The sequence below is a fragment of the Talpa europaea genome (assembly GCF_964194135.1).
Source record: "Talpa europaea genome assembly, chromosome: 1".
Taxonomy (NCBI): Eukaryota; Metazoa; Chordata; class Mammalia; order Eulipotyphla; family Talpidae; genus Talpa; species Talpa europaea.
In genome coordinates, this window is record NC_140073.1 from 154,563,670 (window position 1) to 154,584,091 (window position 20,422).

At 57.6% G+C, this 20,422-nt stretch overlaps 1 protein-coding gene across 1 annotated transcript in view; it reads left to right on the forward strand.

Moving 5' to 3' along the window:
• Window positions 1-510: 510 nt before the first annotated feature.
• Window positions 511-20,422, forward strand: part of EFHD1 (EF-hand domain family member D1) — a gene marked incomplete at both ends in the record, with an annotated part of 30,784 nt that continues 10,872 nt past the window's right edge. The window contains 2 exons of the mRNA XM_084253197.1: window positions 511-818; window positions 16,837-16,984. Coding sequence (XP_084109323.1) covers window positions 511-818; window positions 16,837-16,984 — 456 coding nt within the window. The remainder of the gene's footprint in view (window positions 819-16,836; window positions 16,985-20,422) is intronic.

Genomic DNA, 20,422 nt, shown 5'->3' on the forward strand with positions numbered 1-20,422 from the left:
GCGACCTTCGGGTGCTCATCCCCCGCGGTGGGGTGCGAGGGGGTCCCCGGGGAGGCCGGGCGGCGCCCACCCCGGCCTGTCCCGGCCGCGAGCGCCTCCAGTCGGGCCTCTTCTGGGGGAGCGAGAAAGGAACCATCCAGCGGTCTTGAAACTGCCCCTCCGCTGCGCCGCTGCCCCCGGGCACCCCGGAGTCCCGGGGCTCCCCGAGCGCGGTGCGAGCTCGGCGCGGATGGGGGCGGCCGCGCCCAGGGCGGAGGAGCGGCCGGCGGCGGGCGGGAGCCGGGCGGGGCCGGGGGCTGCGGAGACACCTGCGGCCGCGGCCCGGGGCGGTGCCGGCTCCCGGCGCCTCCTTAAAGCCGCGGCGCGGCCCCGCCTCCCCCCGCCGGCCCGGGGTCCTGCCAACCGCCGCCGCGGCCGCCCGCGGAGCCTCCCCGAGCCGCGAGCCCGCCCGGAGCGCGCCCCGCGTCGGTGCCGGTGCCGGTGCCGGTGCCGTCCCGTCCCGCCGCCGCCATGGCCAGCGAGGAGCTGGCGCGCAAGCTGCAGCGGCGCCTGCAGTGGGAGGGCGCGGGGGACGGGGGCCCCCAGCCCGCACCCCGGGAGCCCGAGCCCGCGCCCCGGGAGCCCGAGCCCGCGCCGCAGCCGCCCCCCCGGGCGCCCCCCGCCCGCGCCGACGCCGAGCTGAGCGCGCAGCTGAGCCGCCGCCTGGACATCAACGAGGGCGCCGCGCGGCCCCGCCGCTGCAGGGTCTTCAACCCCTACACCGAGTTCCCCGAGTTCAGCCGCCGCCTCATCAAGGACCTGGAGGGCATGTTCAAACTGTGAGCGCCCCGCGCCCCCCCCGCGCCCCGCGCCCTCCCGCGCCCCCCCGCACCGCCCCGCGCCCCGCGCCGCCCCGCGCCACCCCGCGCCCCCCCGCGCCCCGGCCCGGCCCCGGGGGGAGGCGGGAGGCGGCGGCTCGGTCCTCCCGCCCGGAGTCCCCGCCTCGGTGGGCTGCGACGGGAAGGTGCAGAGTTTCGGGGGTGCATTTTGCATGTGTCCCAGCGCCCCCCTATTCTTTCTGTGCGCGCGGAATCTATCCCGGACGTGGGGGGACCCGGCCGGGCTCGTAGACCAGGAGCCGGAGCCACAGCTCTGGCACCCCGAGCTCAAAGGACACCCCGGGGCGCCCCGCGCCGACGCCCCGAGTGCCGGCGCCGCCCTTTCTGCCCGCGCGTCCCGGGGTTCGCTCCGCGCGCAACTTCCAGGAAAGCCAGAGGCGCGCGCCTCACCTGCCGGCGTCCCTCCCTCTCCCCGGGGAGCAGCGGGCCCGGAGGCCTCTTGTCTCCTCAAACAGAAAGAGGAAAGCTCGGCGGGGGGCGCGGGGGCTGCGGTGCCAGGCCTGGCCGCGAGCTGGAGTTTGTCAAACTCGGGGCAGAAGGTCTGGAGGTGTCTGGCCGCGGGAGTCCGCGGGGCCGTCGCCCTGTCGGTTTCCCCCCTCGCTGCCTTTGGGCCGGAGGCGCCCCTCGGAACCGGACGCGGCAGCTGGCGCGGGTCCCGCGGGGCTCACTCCGGCCCCGCCGCGCAAGACCCCCGGGCCGGAGCCGCGCGCGCCCACCCCGGGCGGCCGGGAGGGAGGGAGGGCGGAGCGGCCGGCTCGCTGGCCCTGCAGCCGGGAGCTCCCTGGGCCTCAGTTTCCTCATCTGGAGCGTGAGGGCAGCCCTGCATCCTGCCTTTTAAGGCCATACTGCATTTTGCGCACCGTGAGCTTTTGGCCGAGCTATTAATATTATGCCCAGAATTGGACCAAGACCGGGAAAATGCCCGGGGGGCGGAGGCTGCTGGCCAGGTCATGCTTGGGGCGCTTTAAAAAGCGCCCGGAATGTGCTTGTCCTCCGGCGGGAGCTTCTATTTAAAGGCGCTGTGGCCTGGGCCGTCCAGCCCCGGCCCCTGGCACCTGCTTTACTTCCCTGATCCTACTTTTCGGTTCTGGGACCCCAGATCCTGGGCACTCACACCTGGTGGGTCTAGTTTGGTCGACGAAGGAAGGCTGAGCAGGGGCGAAGGCCTGAGCCTGGGGTGGAGCCGAGAGCAGTTCTCTAGGGATCGGTGGGTCCGCGCTCCCGCGTTGAATCCAGGCGATGCCTTCCCGGGAAGGGGGCCCTGGTCCTGCTGTGTGAGCTCAGTCCTGCCCCGCCCAGAGGGCATCTTGAGGACCTTCATGTTCAGGCTGCTTTGTGTGAATTGGTGGGTTTTTTAATAGAGTTTTTTCCCTGCAAAAAAAAATCTTTACATGGCTATGCTTGTTTGTTGCTGCCTGAGAGCTAAAAAAGGGAGTCTACGCAGTCTTGGGAGGCCAAGCAAGGTGTGGTGGCCTCAGAGAGTAAGCGAATGGCATTGTGTGGTCTGGGGTCCCCACAGAGCTGGCAGGGGAGACTGAACCTGCTGCTTTTCCTTCCAGAGCGACTGCGTCATGTACAATTCTAGGTTGGGTTTCTAGCACTTTCAATCATAATTGATATAAACAAGAAGGCAATTCATTGACTCGTGGAACTGAAAAATCAGTTTGGCGTCAGGTACAGCTGGATCCAGGTGCTCTCTCTTTTTTTCTTAAACGAGGCTCCTGTGTGTCTCCAGGTGACTTATCCCTGCTGGTGGCCCTGGCTTCTCCAGTTAGTCCATTGGGGAAGGATAACCGTAGCAAAGACCTTTCTCTCTCCCTCACACCTCTAGTGTTGTTTCTTACTAGCTGTGAACCAATGGCTACGACCAGGGGAGTCGGGTGTCTGCATTGGCCAGGCCTGAGCTCTGTGTCCCCTGTGGTGAGGAGTGTAGCCCTCCAGTGGCAGGAGAAGGATGGCCTTCCCCTGGTCGATGTAGGGGTCTTGAGGGGAAAGGACATGTGCTGGAACATGTGTGTGACCTTCACTGCCCTCTCTTGGCCCCTGGCTGTGGGCTGGTTCAGGCTTGCGACTTGGTCACCTTTGACCATGAGTGTCCTGAGGCAAGACTGGCAGTTCTGTCATCAGGGAGTGAGATCTGAGGAACAACTTGTTACAAAAGAACCTTCCTGGGGAATGTCCCCTGTGTCCTAGAAGCTTCTGCTCCCTTGGAGTCAGCTGAGCTATAGTCTGAGGCACCTGCATGGCAGAGGGGACAGTATTGCCTTTAGATCCGCACGCCCAGGACCTGTGACCCTGGGCAGGCTGCTCATCCCTCTCAGGCTTAATTTCCCCACTGCTAAAATGGGCACAGCACCTTCTGGTGAGGCAGGGACCACTGGGGAGGCTGCCCTTCTCTCCCCACAGTGGTTTGGAAGGCCCCCTTAAACCTGCTGTCAAGACCCATTATCCATCAGGGTCTGGGGCATGGTGGGGACATAGCCCATCATTTGAGTTCTTAGCAGTGGCCATGGGCAACTTGCTTAACCACACCCACCTTTTTATCTATAAAATGGGGGCAACAGTTTCTTTCAGGGAGGTTTGTGAGAACCCAGTGAGCTGAATGGGTGACAGGTGTTGAGTGGGCATGTGACAGAGAGCAGGGACCTCTTGCCAGTGACATCCATGCTCTGGCTCCAGGCCGCGTGTCCATGTCCAGAGCCCTCCCGCCCTGCGCTGCCATCAGGCTCCCCACGCCCTGTGAAACAGGATTCTTGGCCTGACCCCCGAGTCCCACACGCTCTGAGTCTGCCAGCTGAGCTCGCTGTTTTCCCTTCAAGTGCTTTCTGCCCAGTTTCCTGTGCCCAGGAGGCAGCTAGGCCAGGCCCACCCACTGCCGCCCCAGGCTGCGGGAACTGCCTTCCTGCCACCAGCAGCTCCTCCCTGCCGGCCCGCTGGCTCTGGGAACTTTTCTGCCTGAGCCTATCAGCCCAGGCTGGGGGCAGACACCCAGGCCGGGGCAAGTGTGGGCCCCTCACCTGGAAGGTTGCCCTGGGGATTTGCCACCTGCTCTGACCAGGCGGGGCCTTCTCTCTGCTCTCTGCCCTCTGCCGCCAGCTGACGGCCCTTTGGTCTGGCCTAGCTCCACAACCCAGCCCAGAATCTGGCCCTCTCCTTGGTGTTCCACATGACTTAAAAAAAAAAAAACCCACTGGACTGCTCACCCCCCCCCACCCCGCCTCTCCCCCTACTGCTGTTGACTCTTATCTGAGAGGCCTGGGCCACTCCCTGAGGGCTGGCAGGGAAACCCCTTGGTGGGGGACTTCCAGAACCTATGCTGCCTGGAGGAGCCCATGCTCCAGACCCCTCCCTGACTTCTCTCCCTGCCTGCGTGGCTGGGCAGCGCCCCAGCAGGAGCCCGCTGTCCCTATGCTTCGGCCCCCCGCTGAAGCTTGGCCTGCTGCCTTTTTCTCCTTCAGTTGCTCTGTTTAAAGAAATGAAAACCATGAAGAAGTAAAAAATGCCAAACACATAGAGAACACACTTGTTTTCCCTTGAATGACTGTCCCGATTCTGTCCGGCTTTCACAGGGCTGTGAGGCCGAGCATGAGGCGTGAGGCTGGGTTCCTGGGCTCCGCACTGTCCCTCCTGCTGGCTTCCCCCCCCCCACAGCCCCCCCACATTGGGCAGGTTATATAAAAGTGCCGTTCTCAGTTTCCCTGGTGTCCAGTGGAGGCAGAACAGTACCTGCCCTGTGGGGTTAAATCCATCAAGGATGTAAAGCAGGTGCTGCCCGCTTGGCGCCAGCTGAGGGCCTGGCAGGCTTGCACCACTGACCTGCAGCTGAATGCAAAGCCGACATCTGGGTACAGATTTCATGTTGTACTTTTTCCTTTATTTTTTAAAGATTTATTTTATTTATTTATGCATATAAGAGCTGGGGAATAGGCCCAGCTGGCGAGAGGATCCCCCAGAGACAGAGTGGGGAGCAGAACAGGTGGATCTACTGAAACACACTGCTGAGGGGAGCAGCGGGGAGACAGGAGAGGTCTGCTGCGCCATATGGGTCAGGCCCCCTGGCTGGGCATCGAACTCATGCTGCAGGGGTTGCCGATAGCTTCATAGTGCTGAAACTTAACCCAGGAGGCCCCTGTGCTTTTTCCTTTAACAATTCACTCGTGCTCTGCCATGTCCAGCCTGTCCTTTGAAGGTGATTTCATCTGCAGTGTGGAGTGGGACTGGGACCTGGGTGAGTAGTAGGCACCCCCAGACTCTGCCTGGCCCCTGCCCTTGAGCATTATATTGAGGGAACTTTCTGGGCCCACTGCTGGGAAGGCCCTGAGTGACCATGGTCTACTCTAACCAAGCACCATGGTGTGGTGGCTGCAAACGACAGAAATCTCCTCTCTCGCCTTTCTGGACGCTGGGGTCTGCAGGCGTACCCAGGGTCGCCCTGCTCCACAGGCTTCCGGGGGCCCTTCCCTGCCCATCCAGGCTTCTGGTGCTGGCCAGCCAGTGCTGGCTTCCTGATGTTGCTCTAATCTCTGCCCCCAGAGTCACATGGGGTGTGTGTGTGTGTGTATTTTCAAGTGGCCTTCTTATAGAATGAAGCCATAGGACTTACTTAGGACCTAATTCAGTATGACTTCATCTTCATTTAGGACATCTGCAAAAGACCCTCTTTCCAAATAAGGTCACATTCAGAGGTTCTGAGTGGCTGTGAATTTGGGGGGACGTAGTCAGTCCAGTGCAGCAAGGAGAGCTGGCCAGTTGTGGCCCTGCGGGACTCTCCTGCTGACCTCCTGAGCTGGGGGGTGGGAGGTGGGGAGACCCTTTCCAGGAGGCCCTCAGATCAAGGAGTGACCCAGTGGAGACTTAATCAAAGTCAGCATGGCCCCACTCCCGCCGGAAAGGTGCGCAGCCTCCCCAAAACCCAGTTGAGATGGAGTCACCACAAAAGCCAAGCAAAACCAACAGCAACCCCCGCCTTGTGCCAGGAGTGTGCTTACTTCAGCCAGAATTTCACTTCTAATCAGTGTCCAGATGCAGCTTCTGATGTCGCCCTGGAACCCCCTGGGAACCCCACTTGACCTGGTAGGAAACACCCATTTCTTTTCTGTTGGAGGCCGGAGAGATCCAGGCAGATACTGCAGAATAGGCTTTGATCTTTTAAATTGATTTTCCCATTTAGAAGTATTTTGCTCAGGGGTTTCTTAACATTTCAAAGTTACAAAAACCTGGCTCCTTCCCAGCCTGTGAGCCTGCGGGTTCTGGGAGTGGAGTCACTGCTCTGTGCTTCCTTCAGGCCTAACACAAAGGAGTTGGCTCCTAAATCGTGCATTGTAGAAGAAAGAGAATAGTTTTCTAATGAGTGTGGGAAGCCAGAGGCGGCAGCCGGGCCAGAGAAAGTTCCCTCTCCATTTCGCAGCGTGTTACCGATAGCCCCAGCCCAGAGAATCGTGGCCTGATTTTAAAGGAAGAGAGAAGGCTCAGAAGAAACTGACTCTCCAGTGTGTGTCCAGGGCTGTAATCCGAGCTGGCAGCCCTGTCAAGGTTAGACAGGAAATCTTCACTACCCAGGACTTATCCGGAGGCCTCTGGGGGGTGGGGGGACCGTCACCAGGAGGCAGGCAGGCAGGCCCCGTGGCAGCATCTCAGAGGGCAGCCAGGAGTTTCTGCTGCTTACTAGAAGCTGCTGTTGCAATTCCCCTAAGAGAGGGTGGGAAGGGGGCGTTTGGCAGGGAAAGGAACATTGCCCTCTTGTCGGACTAGGCAATGGTGGTGTCACTGCCCGCTGCCGGCGCCTGACCCCCGCAGACCCACCGAACCCCAGAAAGGCAAGGTGTCATGGCCTTCTGCACTTCTGGCTACCCCCGCTCTGACTTTCTTTTCCCTGTTCCCCGTCTCCTCTCAGAGGTGGAAGGGCTGTGTAGGCTGCAGGCCGGGGAATTTGCCAGAGGTGAAGCCAGTGTCCTAAGGAGGTTTGTGGGGGGAGTGGGGAGGTGGCTGCTCCTTGGGCAGGGGATATTTTGAGTGAATCACACTTAGAGATGAAGACGGTGGATGGAAATAAATGGAAATTTGGTGCTTCTTCCCCCTAGAGGCGGGGTGCAGGGGCCGGCTGAGAACTTCCGACTCCCCGTGGTAGCGTCTGTCCTCGGGGATTCGAAATTCCCTCTGGATTCTAGATTGAGAGCTGGGACAGGCGATCCCAGGATGGGTCTGGATTCCTGGGGGGCCTTCACCCAGAACCCAGGTTGGCTTTGTGTTGGGGTCTCGGTCTCTGGCAGAAAGACACTGTGACCGAGAATTACTTCCTGGAGCGGTTTCAGTGCTGGTGGGTTTGTTGCCCATGGTGTTGCAAGCCAGGCAGGGGAGCCCAAGGGAGGTTTCGGGGTTTCTGGCAGCTTTGTTTTCGCAGGGACCGTCTTCCTCCGGGGCGCAGGCGCTGCTCGCAGCCTCTATGCTGGTGTGGGTCTATGACTATCCCCCGCCTCGCAGCTCAGGACACGGACAGAGATGCCGGGTCACCTGCCGGCGCAGCGCGTGGAGCTGGGACTGGCCCCTCACCCACTGACTCCAGCCGCGCCTCCGACCTGCAGCCTCTTCCACTCTCCTCCCGCTCGCTGCGTGGGGGGCCGTGTCGGGGGCAGCCATCTCGGGGGCAGCCATCTCCCCACTCTCCCACGCGTTGTGACGCAGGGGGCTCTGCAGCCTGGCACAGGCACCCGAGGTCACCTCCGGCAGGGCCTCCCCCGCGTGCCCCCCGGCGCGGGCCTGTAAGTGAGATGTGGAAAAAGGTGCGTGGCCACCTTCTCAGCTGTCCCCAGATCGCGTGACCGCCTTCTCGGCGTGCAGCTGGGGCTTAATCAGGTCGCTCTGGTCCAGCCCGTGTTCTTTCTGCCCAGGGGAGTGGCAGGCCCGGGGCTGTGGGATTTAAGGTGGTGCCGGCCTCGAGGAGGCCCAGGAGAAGGGCGCCCTGCCAGGGAAGGGGCGGCGGAGAGGAGACTGAGGCTCAGAGGCTGGCAGCCCAGGGGGCCCCTTCCTGCTTGCTGGGACGGCTGAGTCCCCCGACGTCCGCTTCGGCTGGCCTGTAGCCCCCGGCCTCCCCGACACCCGCGGCTCCTCCCTGCGGCTTCTGTCGGGACTCCTGGCCTTCGGAGCCAAGCAGCGCGGGCGGGATGTGCGTGTGTGGGTGTTTCCTCCAGGGGCGCCTCCCAGCCCCTGACGGCTGTGGCCAGGGTGGCTCGCTCGCTCCACATACCCCATGGGAGGAGCCCTCTGGGCCTCCCCCTGCTCCTTCGGGGTTGCTCAGGCAGCTTCCCACGAGACACAGGTGCCCTAGTCACCTCCGTCACCTCCGCCCTTTCCCTCCCTCCCGGCTGGACCGCCTGGAGCTCTGAAATCCCAGATCCTCTCTCCCCTCTGTTGCCAGCCGAGTCCCCAGCCGTCTCTGCCTCCCCAAGCCCAGCATGACCGCCCCTGTGATTAGGGCCTTTCTCTGGATAGACACTAACAACCCAAACTAGAAAAAATGGACGCTCACCATAAGCCGGGCGCTCCCTGGCCTCCCTTGAGTCAGCGGGACAAAGGGTGAATCGAGGCCCAGGGAGTCTGAGCAGCTGCTCAGCGGCTCACAGCACGTGCTCCATCCCCTTGCGCCCCGCCCCAGGCTCGCACCCCGCCCGCTCTCCTCACCTTCCTTGGACGTGCCTTCCTGCTGTTGAGTTTCACCAGTTTGGGGAGCGGCCATCTGGGGGGGGCACCCTCACCCCTGAACCTGTGTGGCGAGGCACTGTCCCCCCAGGGCATCAGGACAAGCGGACACCTGCTTGTCTTGGAGGCCAGCGATGATGCCTCTGCTTCCCTCCACTGTCTGGCAGCGAGGTGCTGAGTGCACAGGGGTCCTCCATGGCAGTGGGGTGGCCCTTTAGCTCTGCCTGCCTCCCCACTTTCTTTATCAACTTCCAGGCAGTCTGTTAGAGCTGCCTGGTGCTGTGGCTATGAGGGTGGTGCAGAGAGGGGGCAGGGAACCTAGCCGCCATTGCCCTCCCACAGCCTGCAGAGACGTTGGCCTCTCACTGACACGGAAGGATATTGGGGGAAGTGAGCCCCCCACACTGGCTGGGCATAGAACAGGTGATGCTGGGGCTTACCCACCCCCAGGGACCCCCACCCCATCAGCCTGCCTGCAGCCTTCCTCGCCTGGGCAACTGTGTGCTCCCTAATTGGGCCCAGCCTTACTCTGCTCACCCCACCTCCCCCCAAAAATTCATCCTGCACAGGAAGCTGAGGGGTCTTTCTGGAACCCCCTTCTGATAACACTTTGGTGCTCTGACTCTTGGGGATTGTCTGTCCCCTGGAGCCCTTAGGAGGCACAATGCTGGGCTGGTTGGGGACTGGGCTGCCCCGCCTGGGCTCTGAGAGGTCCTGCTGGCCGCTCCGCCCCTCCTCTGTTCCCTCCTCTGTTCCCGCACTGCCCAGGTTCCGGCCTCACACTCCTCAACCGTCTCTTTGTCCATCTGCCTCCCCGCTGGGACTGGTCTTTGTGCTTCCCTTCTGCTCTGGAGAGGCCCAGGCCCCTCTGAGCCAGGGGTGAGCCAGGGGGTGAGTGGGCCAGGTACTGGGAGCTTGTGTCTGATGGCCGGGAGCAGAAATCCAAGACTCTGGGTTCAACCTTTTGCACTTGACGCTTCAGACTCCCCTCGGGAGTCCTTCCTGCTTCCTCTCTTTGCTTCCTCTCTTTGCCTGAGACTGTAGGCGCTTGGAGATCTGGTTTCCCACCCGACCCGCAGCACATTGGGAGGAAGCGGGGAGGGACCAATGCAGGATTTGTCTTCTGGAGGGGACCCACACAGAGGCGAGGAAGCCAGAACTTGGGTAACTGGGCATGCTGGGACGTCTGAAGGTGGAGGTCCTATGACTTTAGGGTGTCCCAAGGCAGGTCTGGGAGGGCCCCCAGAAAGCCCACCTGCTTAGGACATGCCTGGCAAAGCATTTCCCTTCTCCAGCGCATCTTGTGAAAGTGGGGGTCTGATTCAGCAGGTCTAGGCGGGGTTGGTCTGAGAGTCTGTGTTTTTAACAAGCCTGGGTGGTTGTGGGATGTTGGGCCTGGGGCCTGGGTTCCTATACCTGCCTGTTGGGAAAGTCAGCCTTTCTGCTTAAGGAAAAGCAGGGCTGCTTGCCTGTCCCGGGGGTGTCTGGAGTGTAGGCCACCCCCAACCAGAGCAGCTTTCTGGGTACTGCCAACCTCCCAAGGAGCACCCCTCCGAGGGGCCCCCATTTCTGTATCCCCTATTCCTTTCACTCCCCTCTGCTTCACCTCAGAGCCCTCGGGATGGTTACTGGTTTTTGAAAGTGTTTTACCACTTGTCTGCTCTTAAATGCCCGGTATCTTTTTTTTTTTTTTTAAAGATTTATTTATTTATGCAACTAGAGCTGGGGTGTAAGCCGGAGGTGTGTGTGTGGTGGTGGGGGGGGGGCGGGGATGTGAGAGGATTCACCAGAGACAGAGTGGTGAGCAGAGCAGGCAGATCTGCTGAAATCCACTGCTGAGGGGAGCAGCGGGGAGACAGGAGAGGTCTGCGCCATGTGGGTAGCTCCCTGGCTGGTCGGGATCGAGCTTGTGCTGCAGTGGCTGGCAATAACTTGATAGTGCTGTCTTTAACCCCTGTGCCACCAGGGAGGCCCTGTTTGGTTTCTTATTGAGTTACATAAGTTTTTCATGTGTCTTGTATATTAAACCTATATCAATATATACTGTGTAAATAATTTCATCCATCTAATAGGGTGTCATTTTAATTTTGTATTTTCTTTCGATGTACTAAAGCTTGTTAACTTCGTCTGCCCCAGGCAGACAAAAGCTGGCCAGCTTCTTTCTTCTTTAGGGGCAGGATAATTATAGTGAGGTGAAAACCAAGAAAACCCAGGGGCTCTGGAGAGAGCAAGTGGTTCACAGCAGGAGGAGGGGCCCAGCACTGGGTGGACACTGGGGACGGACTCTGAGCCTTGTCCTGTCCCGTTACTAGCTGGGCTTTGGTGGGGTGAGGGTTAGGAGCCTCTCCCAGGTCCTAGGCCATCGAAGCTGAGGCAATCTCTGGGGAATCTCAGCCGGTCTTGCTCACCCCACCCTGTCCCCAGCCCTCCGAAGCCCCATTGTATGTTGCAGGCTGGGCTGGGCTGTGAGTCATGGTCAGGGCTTCATGGCCACTCAGCGCAGGCTGTGGATTCGGGGACCCCCAGAATGCTAAGACTTTTGAGGCCCAGGTGGGTGTGGGCCGCTCTTCAAATCTGGAGCCCAGAGGCCGTCTGCTCCCTCTGCAGACAAGGACTACTTTTAGAAACAACTCCCTGCTTGACGGCTGGCCGGGGTCAGGGCCCACCAGCTGTGTTAGCTCCTCCAAGCCCTCCATGCCCTTGCTCCCCACTCAGTGAGCTCACCAGGCCAGTGTCTGCAGAACCAACCCAGGTGGACAGGGCCCAGCTCCCTCCCTAACATGTCCTGGAGGCCCAGGGGCTCTAGGCTGAGGACATACTTCCCCACCTCAGCCCCTAACTCCTCCCTGGCCCTTCACCTTCTCTCCTCAGCCCTTACCCTCAGAAGCCTCACTTCATCACGCGTGTCTCACACAGCCATCACCGGCCTTCAGCAGTTGTCAGGACTAATCTTGATTCATCTACACACGCGACCTACAGGCTGAGAGATTTTTTTAATGCATATTTTTATAAATATTTTTCACTTTCATGCCTTCCCTGTGCCTATAGCCCATCTGGCCCCTCTCCCAGCCACCCCCCCCACACACACACACTGCCCTTCTCCTGTTCCTGCGGGCGACTGTTGTCTTCTAAGGACATTCTAAAGCAAAAACCTGGGGTGACCCTCCAGAGTGAAGCTAGAAAGAAGCCCCAGGGAACAAAAATGGTTCAGGTCTTGGGATTATGGGTGTTTTTTCTTTAGTAGCCTGGATTGCCTTTAATCAGAAAATGCTAGGGTAACAAATTATGGGAAAAAACTGGTATAAGAAGCTAAGATGTTCGTAGGGGAGAAGCTAATCTTTTAAGGGCCGCCCATCAGCCTGCAGGCATTTGAAGGGACAGAGTCTGATGGTTTGAAATGTGGGGATGGTAAGTCCAGGCTGGTGGGACTTCTTAAGAAAGGCCTGCATGGGGCCTCCCTGGTGGTGCAAGGGGTTAAGTCTCAGCACAATGAAGCTAGGGGCAGCCACTGCAGCAGGAGTTCCATCCCTGGCCAGTGAGCAGCAGACCTCTCCTGCCTCCCCGCTGCTCCCCTCAGCAGTGGATTTCAGTTGATCGGCCTGTTCTGCTCCCCACTCTGTCTCTGGTGAATCCTCTCATTCCACGTCCCCTCTCCCTACCCCTCCCCTACACCCCAGCTCTTGTATGCATACATAAACAAATTAAATCTTTAAAAAAAAAAAAAAGGCCTGCATGGACCTAGGGCCTCCTCCCCCTGCTACCCCCTTCCCAGTTCCTTGGGGCCTGGTCTCACACCCCAGGCTAGGAAGGGCCCTTTGTCCCCTGGACCTGCCTAGCAGTGACCCCCAGAGGCCTTGGTTTCCTTGTCAACCAAGCACCCAACTATATCCCTCAGCATTAAGGGTCAAATAAGAAACTATTTGAAGGGCTGAGAAAGCTGTTTCTCCAAAGCGTGGTAAGACGGAGTCACTGGCATTCACTCAGCTGGAGACGAAGGCCTGGGGCTGCTTGGAGTCCAGGCACGGCCAGGACTCAGCGGCTCCCTGTCATTTGTGCCCGTCTGCAGCCGTCCCTGGCAAAGGGAGTGGATGTCCGCCCTTCCGTCCCACTGAGTCGAGGGGTCCTTGTCCCAACTCATCAAATGATCAATTCCAATTCCTGCCTTCCCTGTCCCCAAGGAAAGCTGGGGACCTGCTTGGACGCCCCAGGTTAGTGCTGATCCTCAGGAAAGGACTTGGCCACGCCCTTCACGCGCCCCTCTGTCTAGTGGGGTGACTAATGGCCGCTTCCGGTGTGATGAAGGAGTGAGGCGACTTAGCACGCGCGGCCCTTGGTAAGCTGAGTGCACAGTCAGCGCGGAGGCTCTTGTTACCACCTCCCAGGACGGTGGGAAAGATGAAAGCTGGCGTGTGAGACAACCGCCGAGGGCTGGAAGCTGCTGGGCTTGGCTGTCAGGCCCGGGGAGCCGTGCTTGGGTGTGTCGGGGGAGCAGAGAGAAAACCCTAAGGGGAGAAGAGCCGGGCGGTCTGCTGCCTGCCCTGCGCGTGCAGGCCTCCGGAGGAGGTGGACAGGCCTCTCAGGCCACTTTGAAGAGGGAAGGATGCGCTCCTGGATTGTAAACCCCAGCTCCCGCGGAGGGGCGGGGACGCCACCAATGGAGTCACTTTATAAACCTACCTACGACTTAATGCTCGGCCCCTCCCTTCCCCGCCCTGCCTGGCCTGGAGAGGCTCCTCCAGGTCTACACACTGGCTTTCCTCCTGCCCAAGCGGGTGGCTCCTGGTGGGACGCGAGTGGCCTCTTCTGTGGTTGCATCTTCCCCCTTTTCTCGGTCTGGGGCGACAGGTTTCTGCATCTGGGCCGTGCTCAGCTAAGTGGTGGAAAACAGGTTTTCCTGCCCATTCAAGGAGTTTGGAATTCCTTGAGTCTGCTGCCCAACTTGACGGAGACCCTTTCTGACCTAGGCCTAGAGAATGTTCCAGAGCTGTGAGCCTGAGGAGAGGATCATGACCAGCCCCCGCTGCGCAGTTCCAGGGTGCTGGGGAGGCTGCGCTGGCTCTGGGGTGGGCCAGGAAGCCCCCCTCCTTCCTGAGCTGTGTGAGGACAAGTTCCTGGTTGTTCCCTTAACCCTTTCTTGTCTCCTCGTCCCTCTTCCACCTTGTCCGCTGTTCCCGGGGCCATCCTGTCTCTACACCTAAGCTTCCCAGTGACCCCCGTCTTCCTTCCCTTCCCAGCCCTCACCCCCAGCTCTGCTTTCCCCCGAGGGACCCACATGATGGACCAGCCCTGGGGCCTCAGTCTCCTCTTGTCTGCAAACTTTGCTGGAAGGGGCACCATGTGCTGGGGACACAGGGACCAAGGACACTGATTCACAATCTCAGCACAGAGGGGGCTGTGGGGGTCCGGATAGTGCCACCCTGCAAAGTGTTTCCAAAAGTGTTTCCCTTGGAACACGAGGTGGCCAAGATGCGCCTTCACAGTGGAAAATCCCAAGTGTCGAGATGAGGCTGTGTGTGCTGTTTCCCCGAGTAGGTTTCAGACACCTGACCATATGGAAGGCTCTGGAAAGTTCCACAGTAAAGAAAGCTGTTTACTGTGACTAGGGCTCCATGTAACAGAGAGCCTCCCTCCGGCCTGTTGGTCCGAGCTCTCCTTACCTCAGTCTCTTTCTAGTTGGCTGGTTTTGCCAGAAAGCTCTTCCTGTGTCTGTCATTTGGTGTCACACACACTGCCTAGAGGGGCCGACCTTTGGGGATGTTCCTGGGAAGTTTAAATGCACCATCAGAAGGCAACTCTGGTTTCCCTGGGCCTAATGTGCATGATTTCCTTCAAGGGGTGCCCCCCATGGACCAGCCCCGTGTCCCCGCTCCCCGAGTGTGGGGTCAGGCTGGAGTGGAGCAGACTGTCCTGGGGTAATGGGACAAAAAGAAAAGAACACTGCTATGAGCATAGGGGTGCATGTATCTCTTCAAATTAGTGTTATTATTGTGTTCTTGAAACAAATACCCAGGGCCTCCCTGGTGGTGTAGGAATTGAGTCTCAGCACTATCTAGCACCCATCCTTGTAGCCTGAGTTCGATTCCCTGCCAGGGAGCTGACCCACATGGCGCAGCAGACCTCTCCTGTCTCACCTGCTGCTCCCCTCAGCAGTGGATTTCAGTAGATCTGCCTGTTCTACTCCTTACTCTCTCTCTCTGGTGGACTTCCCTCTCTCTCACACACACCCACACCTCTGGCCTGCACCCCAGTTCCTTTATGCAAGAAAACAAAACAAAACAAAAATATCCAGCAGTGGGATAGCTGGGCCATATGGTATTTCTAGTCTTTTTTTTTTAGGAATCGCTGTGCTGTTTCCATAGTGGCTGCAACAGTTTACATTAAGAGTGAATTTTATGACATGCAAATAACATCTCAGTAAAATTGTTATTTTGAAAGGAGGTTAAAAATCAAGGAAGTGAGGCCCACCCCTGAGTCATTTTTTAGTGAACTGGTGGCAATCTTCGCTTCCTTCTGTCAGGGCTCCAAACCAGCCCAAATGCAATGATAGCACAGGATCCCGGCCTGCCCCATCTGTGTTTCATAAACTCTCTGCTTCCTGGACACCCAGAAGTGGCTTGCTCTTTCTAGGCCCAGAGTACCTGTCTTGACCCTCAGGCTTCCTCAGAACTTACCAGCAGACACCCAGGTGCCGCGGCCTGTGGCATCTCATCCTGCAGTCCTGCCAAGCCAGGAGATGGTCTGGGTTAGGAGGAAGGGAAGGGTGGAGAAGGGGGTGGCCTCTGATGAGGCCCAGAGGGGGCAGACAATGGGTGCTGTTGGAGGCCAGAGGAGGAAGGGTTGGCTCCCTGCCCCGGCTACAGAAATGCTGCTGAGGAGGGTGGAGGTGGTGGCAGGGAGCAATGGCATGAGATGGTCACAGTGGCTGGAATGGCACGTTGGGGAGTCCTGGGCCTCCTTGCCAGCCCAACCACGAGCCTTAAATACCACTAGCCTACAATGTTGGATTCCTAGTTGCCCACAGGCTGCATTTCTTGGTGGATGCTGGTGTGGTCTCAACACTGGGGGGCTTTGTTGTTGGAGCCAGGGTGGGGGTGGAGGGTGGGAGCAGGCAATAGTGAAGAAGCCTGATTTGTTTAGTGTGCAAAATTATGCATAAAATTGCCTGCCTTAGCCATCTAAGTGTACAATGGAGGGCTCAATGACATGCCGGTATGACCATCACCAACTGTCTCCAGAAATTTCTCTTCATTCCAAAGGGAGGCTTAATCCATTGAACAATAACTCCCCATTTCCATGTTCCCCGGCCCTGGTAAGCGCTATTCTGGTTGTGCCTCTCCCTGCCCAGGTGCCTCCTGTGAGTGGAACTGGACAGCAGCTGTCCCTACATCTGGCTCATTTCACCCTAGTATATGGCTCGTAAGGGTCACCACCCTGAGGCGTCTGTGGCATCACTTTCCTTCTATCATGACTAATATTCTACGGTCTGACTTCCCCGTCCTACAGCGAGACAGCATCTTGCTTATCCACTCATGTGCGCGAGGACACTTGGCTGTTTCCACCACTTGGCTGCTGTGAGCTGATTTGTTTTAGTGCCTGAGCAACATGAGGTCTCGCCTAAGTGTGTAGTGAAGGGGGAGAAGGTGGTAGAAAGCAGAGGACAGAAGACCCCGAGGTGCTGACCCTGGTACTAGGGAGTAGAGAGCTGGCCTGGATCCCGGGTAGGTTCCCAGGCAGGGGGTGGGGCCGGAGGTGCTGGCTCTGTGGCCAGTTCAGCAGAGAGGGCAGAACTGGGGCCTCTCTCAGTGTCACTCACACAAATGTGCCCATTCAGACCTGGACACTGAGGAGGGCCCGGAGGACAAAGCACCTGACCAGAGGGCCTGGACCTGCCTGCCTCCCACTCCTTGTGAAATTAGGGGGTTCTTGGGGCTCGTTCCCCCATTGTCCAGCATCAAGACAGTCGGTCTATGTCTGTTGACTGAAACTGGGGGAAATCAAGGCCCACCCTTGATTTCAGAAGTGTCGTCCTCAAGAAACTTCCGATCTAGTTAAAGGCACAAAGGACAGGAAAACAAACAGTACAAAATCCACTCTCTGAATTGTGTCCTAAGACACGATGTTCAAGAAGAGAGGAGTCCCTTCTGTTGGGGTGGCTGAAGGGGGCACTGCAAAGCAGGGAGCATTTCAAGTCATTTTTCAATAAAGGCAGCCAAGGGAATTACACATTTGAGGGTCACAAGTGACCTCTGTCCTGGTCCTGCAGGTATGACGCCGGACGAGATGGCTTCATTGACCTGATGGAGCTGAAGCTGATGATGGAGAAGCTGGGGGCCCCCCAGACCCACCTGGGCCTGAAGAGCATGATCAAGGAGGTGGACGAAGACTTCGATGGCAAACTCAGCTTCCGTGAGGTACTTGCACCCTGCGGTCCTGAGCCCCTCGGGGAGTCCCCAGGACCCTCACATCACAGTGCACGTTGCTTTGGCCTCCTAGAGGCTGCTTGGTTATTTAACCTTTAGTCTGATTTTAAAACTAGCTTTCGGGCACGAGTGAACCTCGGTGCAGGCCAAGAAAATGCTCAGTAACAATCAGGGGGCAGAATGACTGTGTTTGGGTAAAATTGTAGGAAATCTGGAGGGAAGTTCATCAGCATGGTCTCTGTGGATATTTATGGGAGCAAAGTTTTAGTGGTTTCATAATTTTAAACTCCTTTGCATATTAAGTTTAATGTTAAGTTAAACTTAAGAATTAAGTTTAAACATAGAATTAAGTTTCTATGATAAACAAAAATTGGGAGAAAAGGCAACTGAATAAAGGTCTTAACCTTAGCCTCTGGACCCCCATCTCTCAACTATCCAAGAGGAGACTTTTTGGCCTTTGAACCACTGGAATTGCAGGCAAAATTTTGTAGGCATAGATGTCTTTCGGGAACATACAAGTTGGTTTGGAGGGGCCTCCCTGGTGGTGCAAGGGGTTAAGTTGCAGCACTGTGAAGCTATCTGCAGAACGAGTTTGATCCCTGGCCAGGGAGCCACCCACATGGCGCAGCAGACCTCTCCTGTCTCCCTGCTGCTCCCCTCAGCAGTGGATTTCAGTAGATCCTCCTGTTCTGCTCCCCACTCTGTCTCTGGTGAATCCTCTCATGCTTCTGCAGCTCTGGTCTACACCCAGCTCTTGCATGCATAGATAAATAAATCTTAAAAAAAAAAAAAGGAGGTTTGGAGCTTGTCCTCCCACCCCAACCCCCCCCCCACCATGGTTGAGAACCTTGGTGAGAAAGCCAATCACTATATGGGGTGGGGGGGAGTCTCAAAGCCGCAGGGTTTCTTCCATGGCGAGGATGCTGCCCCACAAGGAAGAGAACTCCACGTTTTATGTTTGGTTTGGTTGGAAAGGTCTCGATGTTGGTGTCACCTGGTGGTAGGAAACTCCGGGGTGATAACATCTGGGCTGAAGTCTCGAGCATTCGCCCAGCTAGTCTCCTTCTCCAGCCTGATTCAGCTGAGTCCCTGGGCTGGGCACAGAGGCCTGTCCTTGCTTCCTGGCATTTAACCTTGGCCATTGCAGGGACAGTGTCGCCTGGCATCCTGGTTGTGATGGTGACACCTTTGGCCAAAGACTGCTCCTCTGTCCAGGAGAGACAGGGCCTTTGAAAGTCCCTCCCAGGGGTCTTCGCAGCTGTGACTCCCCCACCCCCCCCAAGCTGTGGGAAAACTGGCCTTGCCTCCAGTAGCCACAAATCATCTCTGGAATCTCGCAAGTCTCTTCCGTTCCAGAATGGCAGATGTGCAGAGAGCAGAGTAAGGAAAACCTGTGTCGGGCTTCCCCCTCAGGATAGGCCAGGCCCGTCTTCTCATTCAGAGCTCAGGAGCCAGAGGACCTAGAAAGCAGCACTGGCCTGAAGTCCTGTCCACGCTCAGGACGGGACCTGGGCTGTAGCCTCTGCCCTCTCCCCTAGCCCGGCCTTCCTAGCTGCCTGCCACCACCGCCTCTTGTTTGGCTCCTGTGTCACTGACCACCGGGCACAGGCTCTTTCCTGACCAGCTCTCTTGGGGCACAAAGCACAAGCTTTGCCTTGGTGACGCCTGCGGTAATGCTGCAGCAAACGTGTGACCTTGGGAAAAGAAATCCAGGGGGTTTAGAGATGTTGCAAGTCACCCACCAGCCCCCCCCACCCCATTTTGCCCAGGAGTCACCCCGGTGTGCTCCGCCCTGTATCCAAGACACTTGGTGAGCTTTCAGCGAGTAGCTGGTGTGCCCAGCAGGCCCAGGGGTGGAACCGGAGGCCGGGACATCTCCTCTGGCAGGTCGGAGCCCCGTCGTGGCCCCCTGTCCAGTGGTCTGTCTGGAAGTACAGGATCTGGAAGTGTGGGTACGTGTGCCATGGGCTCCAGAGACTGACCAGCTGCTGGCGGCCCCTCTCATCCAGTCTCCACCGTGTTGGGGGCCCACGGAGCCAAGCCTGTGCTCACGAGTCTGAAGGAGGCTGGGCCCAGGCCTCCACCCTCCACCCTCCTCAGCTGAGCCGCAAGCGGTTTCCAGCTGTCCTTCTGTCTTTACCTGGCATTTATTTTAATGTTTTATTTATTGGTTTTTTATTGCATTTTTTAATTGAGGTAACACTGGTTTGTAAGATGGTCTGGAAGTCAGAGATACAGGTTCACACCCTTCATCTTTACCACCCCGAGCTTTTCTGTCTTCAAAAGTTGACAACATGTAATGGTTTCCTGCTGTCCCTGCCTCCAAATTACTTATTTTGTATTTTTGAACAAAAAGACAGTTGTATATTCCTGATGACTGAACCCAAGAACTCCCTACCAAGGTACTGCTTCCCCTTAAATTGCTGAGACATTTTTAATGTTCTTCTGTTAAAAGCAGGATCTTAGTGCTTATCAGCCATCCCCAGGGGAGTTAGGAAGCAGCTTTTCTGTGCTGAGTAAGAATAAGGATGCACTAAACAGAGGACTAACCGATGATCTGACAGCCTTTGTGTCATAAAATTTTGTTTAAAGTTAAAAAGCAAGGGGCCCCCAGCGGCCCCTTGGGGTTAGAGTCTCAGTGCTATCAAACTATCGCCAGCCACTGTGACACGCGTTTGATCCCCGGCCAGGGAGCTACCCACATGGTACAGCAGACCCCTCCTGACTTCCTGCTGCTCCCCTCAGCAGTGGATTTCAGTAGATCTGCCTGTTCTGCTCCCTACTCTGTCTCAGGTGAATTCTCTCACCCCCGCACTTCTGGCCTATTCCCCAGTTCTTGTATGCATAAATAAATAAAAATAAATCTTTTTTAAAAATAAAGTTAAGGGCCTCCCCTGGTGGTGCAGTGGTTGAGCGCTGGGCTGCGAGGCTGCCCGCAGCCTCTGCAGCGCCAGTTTGTTCCCCCGCCACCAGCAAGGGTCCAACAAAATAAATAAATACATAAATAAATAAAAATAAAAGTTAAAAATCAATAGGGATGTTAACAGTTTCCTGCTGAATGCTGTGAAATGATGCTCTTTCTATGTCTGCATCAGAACTCTTGGATGCAAGACTGCCAGCAAGCTTAATAGGAAAGACAACTGGCTCATACACCCGGGAGGTGAAGACAGAGGAAGTGCTCTAGGCACAAATAACCTGGGGTCTTTTCTCTGGCCAGGTCTTGACTGCTTTCTTCTGTGTCCACTTCATCTGGCTTCCCATATCCAGGCGGCTGCTGAGATGCTCCCCACAACTCCTAGTAACATTGCAGGTTGAGCCAGAAACAAAGGGTTTCTGGGTTTTTTTTTTTTGGGGGGGGTTGCATAGAAGAACTGCAATGTAGGCCAGAGATGTGGGGGGGTGAGAGGATTCACCAGAGACAGAGTGGGG